General features: G+C 34.1%; 1 protein-coding gene and 1 long non-coding RNA gene across 2 annotated transcripts; both read right to left on the bottom strand.

The window, feature by feature from the left end:
* Positions 1-52: 52 nt before the first annotated feature.
* On the bottom strand, positions 53-1676 carry LOC134235731 (uncharacterized; the record flags this gene model as incomplete). Its single annotated transcript, XM_062717879.1, has 4 exons — positions 1341-1676; positions 1175-1246; positions 666-939; positions 53-534 (listed from the first exon to the last, which is right to left on the bottom strand). Coding segments are annotated over exons 1-4 (1164 nt in total), but the record flags the coding sequence as incomplete, so codon positions are not given.
* A 9789-nt stretch (positions 1677-11465) lies between these two features.
* Positions 11466-13501, bottom strand: LOC134235733 (uncharacterized). The gene is made up of 3 exons (XR_009985473.1): positions 13300-13501; positions 12171-12276; positions 11466-11487 (listed from the first exon to the last, which is right to left on the bottom strand). It is a non-coding gene; the product is annotated as an uncharacterized LOC134235733 (long non-coding RNA).
* Positions 13502-14030: the final 529 nt, after the last annotated feature.

Here is a 14030-nt window from a genome sequence, read left to right as displayed (position 1 = left end):
CTTTGGTTTCATCTGGAGCAACTGTAATGGTATGATCTTTTGTTGTCCTGACCGGCGTCTCATCGTTCATGCTCTCGAATGCCAGCTGCCACTCGTCTGATATGTCTGACGTCTGAGACATCATCTCACAGTTTTGTCTGCTAAGACGAATAAAGTTAGTACCTATGATAACAGGGACATTCTTTGCATAATTTGTTTCAGGTACAACAAGAGCAGGAATGTGGCATGAAAAGTCATTCATACAAGGAACATTGATTTGCATCTCTATGTAACCTTTGTATGGTAATTCACTGCCACTGACACCTCTCACACTAAGCCCAAAGTTTGTCAAACTTAACAGTTTAGGCATAGGTTTGAGAGACTCATAGAAAGATTCTGAAATGCATGTGACCATAGACTCTGAATCAATAAGTGCCTTAGTCTTGGTACCAAATACAGTAATATCTGCTTCATTTGGACGACCTACAAGTCTTGTCAATAGATCTTGATTGGGAGGTTTGATAGGGCATTTAGAAAACTGATCTTCTGTTTGCCCTGCAACGAAAGATACTGCTAGTTTAAATCATTGCCTCTCTGGCCTTTACCATAACCTCTATTGTTACCATTCTGCTGTGAGGAAGTTCCTCTTCATCTCCAATTCTGGTATCTGAAATTTCCTCTGTTGCCTTGGTAACTGGAGTTGTGTTTGGAGTTTTCTTGAGGCATATGTCTCTGAAAAGATTCTGCATGAGGTAAATTCTTTTGATCTTGTTCTATTTTGCTCATTCGAGAATCAAGCTTTTTCATTTGACTTAGTAATTCACTAAGCTGTTTCTGCAAATCAGAGTTTGATACATTTAATGCTTCAACATTTGTCGATGCAGCACTATTTTGAACTGGTTTAGCAACAGTTAAATTCAGTTCTTCTTGCTCTATCTGTCTAACTTCTCTTAACAGAGTCTGAAATTGTTTGAGTTTCATATTTATTTCTAGATGCATTTCTCAGTTGGGGATTTCTCAATCCAGACCAAAATTTTGATCTTAGCATAGAATCTTTTGCCACAACATCTATATGACCAAATCTAACAGCTTTTGAAAGAGTTTGTCCTAATCGTGAGCCATAGGCAACAATGCTCTCACCTTCTTTCTGATGATCACTATAGAAGTTCTGGATGATGTACTATGCGGTACTGACATTTCCATAGAAATCTTCCAGCTTCATCAGGATGACGTCGACAGTAGCAAACTCTCCGAGAGGAATTAACACCTTTTAACGAACTTCTAACAGAATGTAACAAAACATGTTCAGGTAACTGATTTTTCAAACACCTAACTTCAGAAGACCACACATCGAAACTTACTTCACCTTTTTGCAGTGGTTCACTTCCACTAAATGTGGGTAGTTTAATAGAGTTAGGGTTGGGAATCTGACACAGAGCAGGATTTGGGTCCTGATACAGAGCAGATGGGCTAAAATACCTTGGTGAAAGTAATAATTCATTGGGTGCATATTTAGGAATAGCTCCTTCACCAAACTTGAGTTGAACCTTAGGTGTACTAGTGGGAAGTTGAAATGTAACACCTGCAGGGGGTTCCTTATTGACTAACCTGTCATACTTTTCCTTTGTCAAAACTTTCAACTGTTGTTTACTATTAATTGAATCAATGAGATCTTGCAACTCTTTCCTATTATCCATATCATTTTTTGCTCCTTCAGTATCTGACGTTTTGATTTCAAATTGCAAATGATGAAAACAAATTGCAAGCAAAATAAAAGCAAATAGCGCGTTGCGCATTTATTAACAGGCTGCACATAAACACTATCACACACATGCAAACTCAAAATATATACACAGTGACAATGATAACTGAGAACACAAATACCTGATTGTCAGTCCAAATTGTCCAAGAGTCCCATGTCGTGCAGTTGATGGATTAGTAATACCTGTAAAGTGATTGTCGCTCTGCGCAGGGAAAAAATAGGATGGGGAAAGGGAGGTACGTTGAACACAAACATGTACATCATTCAACAAAAAATCAGAAAATACATTGACAGTGGACAACACGTAATAATGAACACCACAATGCACGATGAAATCGACAGTGCCTTCAAAATGACAGCCAAGAAATAAAAAAAAATATGGATAAACAGAAACACCTGACAAAAACACGTTTTCTGCATTCCGAAAGTACAAACCGAAACAACCCGTGACTTCACAATTACATGAATATCAATATAACAGGGCGTTTTCTACTTGCTCATTCCCTTTGTAATTATATTACACATTCCGTTCTTTACCAGATTGCCCCTTGTAATACATATTGTGACCCCACCCTACCCAACTGATCATAATTTAAACAATTTGAATTCTACACTATCAATGCTTCCACATAAGTTTCAGTTTTTCTGGCCCAGTGGTTCTTGAGAAGAAGATTTTCCTATGTAAAACATTGACTTCACAATTACAATGAATATCATAAGTTTCAGCTTTTCTGACCCAGTAGTTCTTGAGAAGGAGATTTTCAAAGATTTATTCTGTATATTTCTATGTAAAACTTGGATTCCCTATTGTGGCCCCGCCCAACCCCTGGGGGTCATGATTTGAACAATTTAGAATCTACACTTGCTTCCACATAAGTAATTATATTTTCACATATATTTCTAAAAACATTGATTCCCCATATGTTCAAATCAAATTTTTCCTATATATTTCTATGTAAAACTTTGATTCCCGAGTGGCCGATCTCTTTTAGAATCACACTTTCAATAAGTTTCAGCTTTTCTGGCCCAGTGGTTCTTGCAAAGATTTTTCCTTTATATTTCTAAGTAAAACTTTGATTCCCCATTTTGGCCCCACCCTACCCCCGGGGGTCATGATATGAACAATTTACACACACAAAACAGAGCAAATACACATACATGAAGACAAACTAATAAACAGAAACATAGAAACACATAAAACAATGATGTGCACTTTTGATTTTTTTTATTTTATTAAATATTGATGAGCTCAATGCGATCAGAGATGCAAAGGTAACAGTCCACCGCACAATCATCTACAGGAGGTAAATATGCGCTGCGCTTCACAGTCTAGTTCACAACAATGGACAGGTGGTATTGTTCGGTCAGCTGACTGAGTACAGTTCACACTTTCAGTCACGCACGGTCACACACAAAACAGCACAACAACGGATAATAAACAGAAACCACCAATTTGCACTTTTGTTTTTTTTACTGTTTAACAAGCGGTATTCACTTAATTCTAGTAATTAAAGTACCAATTTAGTTTACTGTTTAACAAGCGGTATTCACTTAATTCTAGTAATTAAAGTACTCTAGTAAAGAGCGAAAAAATATGTAGTACACCTCTACTGTGTTCGGAACATTTTATTTTTCGGTGTTCTGCAAATTATAAAACCCGATGAGTTCAGAGTAGCTCTGACAGTGTCTCTGGCGAGAGTTAGTGAGACTTCAGCGAGATAGGGTAAATTATTCACGGAAATGTGGCTAGGAAGTGACTAGCACGTGGAGACACGGTAAACAGAAAAGTTATGTTACGTTTTAATTTTCACCACCCTATAAGATCATTCTGTAGAAATGTACTTCAATCGATCTCTCTTGAATTCCATCAAGTTTAAATTATAAGTATTCTCTATGATACAATTTTCTGCTGTTCATGCATTAAAATTTCCTTTTGGACAAATATTTTGCATGGGAACCGGACCTATATTTTTTAGCGTCAGATTAGCAAAGAGGCATCAATGTGACTTTAACTGACAAATCAGCTGAATGAGAATTGCATTATGGGTTACTACGAATACTACAGGAATTTTACGCTTGATAAATTCCTTTATTGTACTATCGGTGAATACAATTGTCAGGGGGATTCCCTGGCAAACACACGTGATCACGAGTATAGTTGTGTAAAAAATGTTTTGTCCATTTAAATGCATACGAGAAGCTGTTCATTTTCCTTACCCTTGAAGAGCTGGTGCTCTGAACTTAACGCTAACTACGTGTACATTTAATTAAACATATTTTTTCTAGTTAACAACAAATAAGAAACACCCGTGATATCGTTCATATATAGTTTCTAATGTTTGCATTTTGTTCATAAGAATATTTCTTTTTCACCTTGCACTCCATTGACATGATCATAGATTGACCTGAACCACGTGTTCGAAGTAACATTTAAACATTTATTTTGAGTAAACGTATTCAATCAACAATTGGTCAGTTGATCGTGGTAAGCTCCTCTGTGCACATTAATAGCAATAGCCATATCAGGCAAACAAAGGTTTGTCAGTGTAGATGATATTACACATTTTTTTTACCTTCGTATGTTCGCTAGTGAGCTGTTATTTTTGCAGTAAACTATGATAAAATGCAATACTTGTTATTTACCCCCCCCCCTTTTTTTAGCCACTGATTTGATTTCTGTTAACACTTTACAACTTACAAAATTGTTATGCAAAATAAACTGAATCCTCACGTCATAGAAATATTACGTTACCATTTCCCCGCAAGCACTTTCTAGCGGGGTACAAGTTTCTCTAAAGTTTAGCGTAAATAATATCATGACGTAATATTTTAATTAGAAAATAATTTTTCTTATTTTATGAGATTAAGCAAGTATGAAATAGTTGGAATTTGGCATTAAATTGAAGATTTAATGAACTTTTTAAAGTGCGTGAAAATGCGTGATTGCGGGGAAACGGTAAATGCGTGATTTTGCGTCAGAAATAGGAAATATTATATGCGTTAAAATGCGTGACTGCGGGGAAGGGGGTTAAAAATCATGAAAGTCTTTCAAAAAGGTCTGGAAACACATTTTTCACAGGACATGTTTTCAGAAGAAACAGACTATAGCAATTCCCTGTTTACTGCCAATTTTATTTATAAAACCGGTTCTTCCCTATAATCTTTGAATAGGTAAACCTAAACCACGTGTCTTGAATTTAAATCACAATAACATTAGTAGGGATGTAGTAGGTCTAATTGAATTGGACGGAATTCCATTGTAAAAGATAGAAACTGTTTCAAAAACGGCACAGAAACACTTGCTTGGTCTTGGGCGTTGGCAGCTTGTCCTGGACTCTGGTTTATTTCAGCACAAATCATCGTTGGGCGCCATAGTCACTGGGTCTTTTCTAGGAAAGATTCCAACACTGGATTCGGCACAAAAAGTATTTATTTACGTGCTTATAGTAATGAACCTAAAAAGTATAAATCAAACACACTCTCACAACACAATACACACAAGACAAATACTTTGCATTTAAGAACAGACATTAACAACACATACGTTCGCTGATTGTTCGCTGTCAGAATTAAAAAACATTAACATAATAATTATAATAAAGGTAAACAGAAAGCTTACCAGGAATCCATTTAAATAAATTCCAAGTAAATACTTTGAAGAATACTTAGAACATACCGTATAAGCAGAATTTTTAGCGAGGATTTAATTTTGGCATTATCAGCGAGGGTGACATGATCGCTAAAATTAGATATCGCTAAATATTAATTGCGCTTTATTTGTAAAAGATTCTTTAGTGAACTTTTTTAAATCGCTAAAATTACATCTCGCTAAAAATAAAATACCCATTTTTAAGGACAAATCGCTAAATTTGTGTCTCGCTAAAATTTCCACTTATACGGTAATTATGATACAGTCTTCTACCGTAAAGGCAAAAATCGTGGGGGTAAAGAATTTGGCGGGTACAGTGCTTATATACTGAGTGCAGATATTAAAACATGCATATTAATGAGATAAAAACGGTCAGTTATTAGTCAGCAGTAAGGTCACATTAGGTCACCTAACCGAAAGCATAAATACGAAAAACCAATGTCACATGATCTATCAAAACATTCACACCAGGCACACAACAAACAAACGCAGCGAACGTGTTTAATTGGCAATGCGCGCCAATTATTTGGAAAAATTAAAATATAACATCTGTGACATATATTTCTAGCTAGAGTCTTAAGCCGTCGTACTTGGTTATTAATAAACAACAGTGTAAAATCACGGCGACCCTAGCTAGTGGCATTTTTTTTTCAGAGAATAAATAAAAAAAAAGTTTGTTTTGATGTTTGAAAATAAAATGTACACGGTAAAGATAATGTTATAATTAATGAAAATATTGGCAATAGAAACTAGAAATCAACATCTGTACAATAGAAAAGATTCGACTGAGTTGATTATCAAATGGTCCTTACAAATGAAGTCTTGGTCTATAATTTCTGACATGACAATTCATTGAATTTCATGGAAAAATGTCTTCAGAAAGTTATCTCTCTTATCAGAGGGATATTACACCTAAAATTGTACACTGTAACTCATGTGTTAAATCCCTTTAATCTTTATCATATTTATATCCGCACTTTCTTTCGAAACAACGTTATGTAATGCAGTCTCGGATTTCGGGGTTTTGCGATGATTAGACGTCAGCTACACGTCAGTGATATCACGTGATCGTTATCACTATCAAATGCTGCAAGTATTTGTAAAATACAGTGTTAGATTAAAACAAGTTAATATTGAATAATATAAATAAACTCATTATACATGTGTAAATTGTTTAATATTTTTTTCATTTCAGTTTATATATATATTTGCAACAAATTGTAGTGTCATGTCTCACTTACAATTTTATAGTCTAAACATAGTCTAATTAAAGAATAATGTTTTGATGTTTTTTTAGGCTGTAGCATTTTTAATCAATCATAAAATATGCAATAAACAAAGCTGCAGATTGGTATTTATTAAGCACTAACACAGTCAGGTGAAAATTATATGATGTATCATTTATTATAATTAATACCTACACCACAGGAGATGTATGTAAGGAATAGGAAAATCATTGAAATCTGTGTATCAAGGTTACCTGATTTCCTTACACTCTTTACAATACAATTTATGATTGATGAACAATATATGACGGGTGTATCATGTTGTGGCGGGACTGGAAGTTTTTTGACTGAGGTGTGAAACCACCCCGACCCTTGAAAAATTCCTGGATCTCTGTCTGTAACTGAATTTCACGTCGACAACGGAGATAACTTCAGAATGTGAAATTCGTCTATTGTGGCATGCGATGATCTTTGACCCTTTTTGAACTTGTTAACCTAATCATTTACATTCCGGTTTATTTTACCCCAATCTACATGTATACTTACATGTAAACTTGTACTTATAAAAACACCGACTGTCATAGGTCCTGTCAACTTCAGTAATCCAGTTAAAACACATTATGAATTATTTCAACTGATATACACACCACACTGCACCATCAGCGAGGGGTGATTAAAAAGTTCGCGAACTATCTCTATATTTACACATAGGCACTCCCCATCTTAATTGTTAAAAAATATATATATTATAGTAGAGATATATATTTTTTAACAATTAAGATGGGGAGTGCCTATGTGTTTACAAAGCCGCAATTCAGATCAGAATGAAATTTGGCACACATAGAGTCATACATATGTTCTATAAATAGCATATGTAATGGAACGTTTTGCCCCGTGTTTGTGACGTCAAAATGTGAAAATGACGTCATAAGGTAGATCACTTGTGACAAAAAAGGTTGACTCAGTCGTATTCGAGAAACAAACGGCTGTAAATTAAACGTATATATCTTAGAAATTCCTTTGTAGAAGTTTAAAATAATTTGTACACGGTTTATGAATACAAAAGACTTGCCATAAGTTTGTCGTTAATTGGATTGATTGTTTAAGTGAAGGAAGGGAGATATTTAAAAATGATGTTTGTTCTGTTGCCCGGTAAAAGCAAACTAGGAGAGGGACGTTTCCCTTGTTAAGCAATTTGATTTGAAAGATCGCCAACTTACAGTTAGAAAAATAGATGAATATCTTTACAATAATATAATTATCAAATTCCTAAAATATCGTTTAATTTAGACTTTAAACATATCAGATATGATAAAGTGAAAGCATCCATACTTTATCCACATGAAATAAACGACGCTCAAAAGACAGAGGACTTGGGTTTTGATGGTCACCATGCTCATTCTGCAAAATGATATCATTATCCACCCAAACTATTGCAGAGATTAGGCCATTTCTGACAAATGGACTGTTTTTGTTGCAAATAATAACTTGCGTGATAAGAAATAGAAGAGTCCGAAAAAAAGTTTAGCTTCTGTGACAGAACGCTAAAGCGTATGTCACGTGATCGCCTATATCACTTGATCCGCGCATAGGCAGAATGGTTGCAGATGCGCATTAAAATAGGCAAGGACTACTTTGAAACATTTTCAACACAGAAACCCCTTATCATTTCTTTTTCGGAAGTTATTCAATTAGTTCGCGAATTTTTTTATCACCCCTCGTATGTGCTATGTCATTCGGCAAATCTTGGCTGATTCCGTCGCCTTCATCAGATGAATTATATGGATCGGCCGAGGTGTGCCGAAATGATAATCAGTGATGCAAACACAGTGTGAAGGTGTTCACATACATGTACATGTAAAGTACAAGAACACAGAAGATGGGGGAACAAGGCGGGCAGACTGCCTACAGCGTCAAATATTAAGGAATCGTATTCAATATGTGAATTGAATATTTAAATTAACATCTCATTATGGAAATTTATGAAATTATGAGAGAAAAAACATTTCTTAGAGAAAAAAATCTCGTAAAAATGTTTATTTTATAAAAATAATAGATGGTATTCGTGGGATTCGAACCCTAGCAATAACAAGAATAGATATGTGTTATCCCATATCCAAAGATATTCGACTTTTAGATTTAATATGTTTAACAGTGTTTAATACCTTTTATAAAAAAAAAAATAAACTGCGCTGTCTTAGTGTCTAGTTATGGAACTGGTGTAAATTTCCTGAGTCCGTAGCATTACGATCATCCAGTCTCATAACAAACAGTACACATACCTGAGTCCGCAAGACCAGTTAGCCTTGGTCTACACACGTGCGATGGAGTTGTCAAACGCATCTAGCAACCTCGGAGAAACACGTTTTGTTTTGCCGAGAAGTTACGATGGCAGACAAAACTTTTTTTTCTTAATTAGATCATATGAATACGAATTCTGATTAATAAAAAAAATACAATCCCTGCTGAACTACTCAGTATATTTTGTTCTAACATTTGCATCTGCAACAAAGAGTGTTTAAGATGGGTTAGGAAAATCAGGGCCGGTCCGGGAAATTATAAACTGAAACCTTTTTTTTAAATCACTGAAATATACTAATGTATTCGTCATGGAACTTACTTACATAATTCAAATTCTATGTAACATACCCCGGTAATATGCTGAACGTTAATATGAACTCGGTTTTCAGTTTAGAAATCTCCGACCCCGTTCGGGTTTTGCAACACATTTTATAACTAAGCTCCCTACACAGTCTACACACGAGCAGAATCAGACCAGGAATTGAAAATTCCGTCATTTAAAGCTGACATGAACTCTTAAAAAGGCATCATTTTTAATCTTTGTACGACTTACTACATTCCTGTATGCCCTTGTCCGCCATATTTCTTCGATTCCGCCATATTTATTCGAGATATTTTGGCCACCTGTACCTGCTATATAAAGCCTGGTATATTTGTTTCACTTGAGTGATTTTCTAGTCTGGCTTTCGACATGTACACATCTCCGATAGCAATAAATTTTAGAAATCCATAAATTTACCAAATACAAGTTTTAAAAGTAAAAATCCAACAAAAACTAGAACTAGCATACTGAGAAGTAAATTATTTTTGAATGCATTTGCTGCAATATAGAAAAAGCACTAAAACGGAATACATTCATGTACAGCAAAAACCGTTTGGAGATCGAGAAAATGCATCGAACGCAGTTAAAAAACAATTACCTGAATACTGCTATCGTTACAGGAATGTGCGCATGTCGAAAGAAATATCCTATTTTACTTTTATTGAAATATGCATCACAGAAGTCATGTAATCCATTGCAAACTCATCAGTAAAAAATTGTCACCATATACATGATATAGCACTTGGACACACGTGGTCCATGCCGATCAGTTTATTTGGTCAGGGAAAATTTCAAAGGTGGAAAGCTCACCGGTATTTTGGTTGATTGAAAAAAAATGCTAATAATTTGTTTTCCAAAAAAGTAGTACTGTTGTCTGTAAATGTAAATAAAATGTATGAACATGGCTTAACTACATCAAATTTATCATATATCATGCATCATTAGGAATCTTTCATCCTTTAAAGAGATTTTCATGTGTAAGGGGTGGGGGGTAATAAAACATACATAACACTCTCCTAAACATAATTTGAAAAAAAAAGATCGGATCTCTTTACTATCAATTATTTTCAAATAAATACAATATAGACATAATATAACTTGATTTAAAATTATTTATAATTTTATACACAACGAAAGAAAAAGTGAGCAAGCTCACATACCACACTCCCCCAAAAGTCAAAGTGCCGAAAATCCCGAAAAAAATACAGGAATCGGAATTTCCTGATGCAAATCTACACATTGTGCCCTAAGTATCTGCAAAGTTTGACCAAATTCTGTGCAGCGGTTCATGAGGAATTGCGCTGAAAAAAAAAATGGGACTGACGGACTGACTGACACACTGACGACTGACGGACGGGTCAAAAACATTATACCTCCCGCAACTTGTTGCGTGGGGTATAATAAACGAGTTTGATTCTGTAGTACATGAACGATCAAAATAGAATTGAATGAATTATATTTCTTGACATAATATAAATGATTATAGGAAGGGAGGGAAAACTGCCGGTGAGAAATCCATATTCTTCCTAAAATCAGTTTTTTTTTATTCCTCTTGTCTAAATAATTTTTGTTCAGATTCCTTACCTGAGAAGGTATTTGAGAAAGTTCCCAATGTTCACATTCCTGTGATGTTGATTTCATATTTATTTCCTTGTCAATTTGGGCGTTTAGGTTTATTTTCTTGTCAAAAGTAAAATTATTATTCCAATTTTTGAACAAGTTTCGACATCGCCGCCTGAAAAAAATCCTTGATCTGTCCCAACGGGTAATAAATGGTACAGCAGAAAGTGCATATGATTTTATACCTATTATTCCGCTAACGAATAGTTACGAGAGAGAGAGAGAGAGAGAGAGTTAATCGAGCTCAATGTACAAAAGAGTAAATAAAGACTATTCGTATTCAACCAGGTTTCTCCACCGTAGCTTTCAAAATTACCTCCCAAATATTCCCAAAAATTATTTTTATTTAAAAAGAAAATGCTAGACTGTCAGGCAGGCATACTGAATAGAGTAAAAGAAACATTTATAAAAAGTGGTCAATTTAGTTAATTTAGAACACATATTCATTGCTTATCTCACCTCTTGAATATTTTTATCAACTTTATTTCACTTGTCAAATACATAACAAGTCTTTTCTCTTATTGGGACTGACAACTTTGTCTTATGTATTTGTTTATGTAGGGGTTTTTCTTAAGTACACATATTGGCTGTTACATTTCACACACACCCCAGTCAATCAGACCAACATCTGTGAAACAGAAAAGATGTCTATAAATTGAAGCATTTTTCTATTTTTCTTTCAAACTTTTAAAATAAAATGATTAATGTAGCATATGTTTTGCTTGTTTTTCTTATTATCTCTAATAATTTCTCAAGGTAGATCATGTTAATCATTCAGGGTAGCAGGTACCCGTTTTAATGGAAAATGAAGAAAATCAGCAGGTTTTTGTAAGAAAAAGCTGGGTTATGGAAAGAGTGAAAACTAATGTAGATAAAATAATCAATGGAAAGAAAGAGAATTATCTCTAGTTCAAATGTACATAAGATTAACACAAATTCTATCAGCAGTGGGTTGCTGGCATCAGAGAATCAAATACATCCCCACTGAAAATTTTGTAATTTTGAAGGGGGGTGACCTACATTTTAGCCAATTTTCATGAACATTTCATGTAATTGATGTTAAATATGTATATTCTCATAAAAGGCAAATATATTTATTTGCATATCATTTCTTATTATTGACATAATTAATAAATTGATTAAATGCCAAGGGCAGATAAATCATATTGTCTGACTGAATACAGTGCTCAATTGTACGCAAAGTGTTTAAATAACTGCAGTTCTGAGGAAATTTATTTTCTGATAATCTATAAAAAGTTCTAAATAACTTAAATATTAAGAGATTAACTAGATTTTCTAATAAAACCATACCTTGGAACTCTTAATGAAAGCAAAGGGATCATCCCGAGAGTGTCCATGTGTTGTTCATTGTAAGAGGGTAGGGTTCATTAATCTCTTCCTTCTTGATAATGCATTGCTGAAATACATTTTATTTTATTAAAACATAGTGATAAATGCATCTAGTAGCTTACATAATAATTTTTTAGTATTTACACCATCTTCTGAATTTTTTTTAAGCATTTGTGATGTAATACCTTTAAAATAATCATGTTAAAATAGAATTTACTCAGATAATTATTTTAAAAAATATCAAAGAAATTGAAAAAAATAACTGCAGATAAACCTGGCTCTTGTTATTCAAATAAACCAAATTTAAACAAAATTCCTTCATTTTTCAGCATGATTAGAGCACAAAATTACCCCCCCCCCTTTCAGTAGAATATCAAGATTGGATATGGCAAGGAGGAGGGATATTCAGACACCTTTTTCAAAATTTTTTCAGTTATAATTTTGCATATTTATTGCATTTTCAATGTATTTTCTGCAAAAATATATTGTACTGTAATTTCAATTAAATTTCCTACAAGTAATCTCTAAGTTTCACCAAAAGTATAACTTTTATTTCAAGCCAGCACTGATTACATGACTGAAACTGGCTTTTCTGCTGGAATATGTCCCTTATGTAAAAACAAAGTAATGTAATTAGTTAACAGCAGTCAAATTTTGTTATAAATTATTCAATCAACTCTGATTAACACAAATTCGAAAGAGGATTACTCAACCTGTTCCAGTGTCTGCACTCATAAAATACATGGATTTAAATGAATTTCTCAAACTGCGAGGGGGATATTCATATGTTTTGTGTATTGATGATGCCCATAAATATTAATATTGTATTATTTACAATATTCACAGTAAATTTCGGTATAAATATTTATTTAAAATTATTTACATGAACATTTATTGAAAATATGAGAGCTAGGGCAAAAATTTTGGCATTTTTTCACTATGTGCAGTCCCCATTGTGAGCCTCAATTTACCCAAACCCTCTAATTTTTAAACAAATTGTCAAAACTAATTAAAATATAATCCCAATGTCAAAAAAATAGGAACTGATTGATTTTTTGGCTGTAATCAATTTTTATCCATGAAATCATACCTATTCTATAGGACAAACACCACCAAATGTTTTCCCATAGACTTCCATACAAACTTTAGCCCCTCTCACTGATACATGTATTGAATTTCGGGCAAATGACCTTTTTGTCGTGAAAGTTCGAGATATTGGAAAACAAAAAATGCCAGAAAAAATATACCGTGCCGTTGCACTTTTACTTTCAATTTCCATTTGTTTACAACTAGGTGCGTTTGACACCAACTGAAAATCTCTAACAAAAGTGCATCCCTCCCTTCAAATTTTTACCTGTAACTCCTATATACCTCACAGAAACCCAAGTCTTGATATGAGATTTTTATCAACTTTATTTCACTTGTCAAATACATAACAAGTCTTTTCTCTTATTGACCAATCACGCGCCAGCTAGCATTTTCTCCTCCGCACAACTTTGGGTGTCCAAAATGTCTGCGCCCATGTATTTGTTTATGTAGGGGTTTTTCCTGAAAACTCGAAAGACTTCCTGTACAGTTGTAACAACATCATTTTAAAACAGTAAAATTTCTCAGAATGTACATGTACATACTTTGTGGTCGGAGTGAGACATTAAAAAATCTTTGGCAGAAATGTCTGTCTTCCAAGAAAATTTTGATAACGGTCATGTCAATTATCCCCCCCCCCCCACTCTCCGCTTAAAAATACAAATGCCTAAATGTCAATCTAAACAGGGGATGGTCTTTCTCCGCCTGTGTGCTAAAGAACGTACAGATGTACAC

The sequence above is a fragment of the Saccostrea cucullata genome, unplaced genomic scaffold (assembly GCF_032062105.1).
Source record: "Saccostrea cucullata isolate Sc308-1 unplaced genomic scaffold, CSIRO_AGI_Scuc_v1 ctg12486, whole genome shotgun sequence".
Classification (NCBI taxonomy): Eukaryota; Metazoa; Mollusca; class Bivalvia; order Ostreida; family Ostreidae; genus Saccostrea; species Saccostrea cuccullata.
This window is presented reverse-complemented; position numbering and strand designations above follow the sequence as displayed.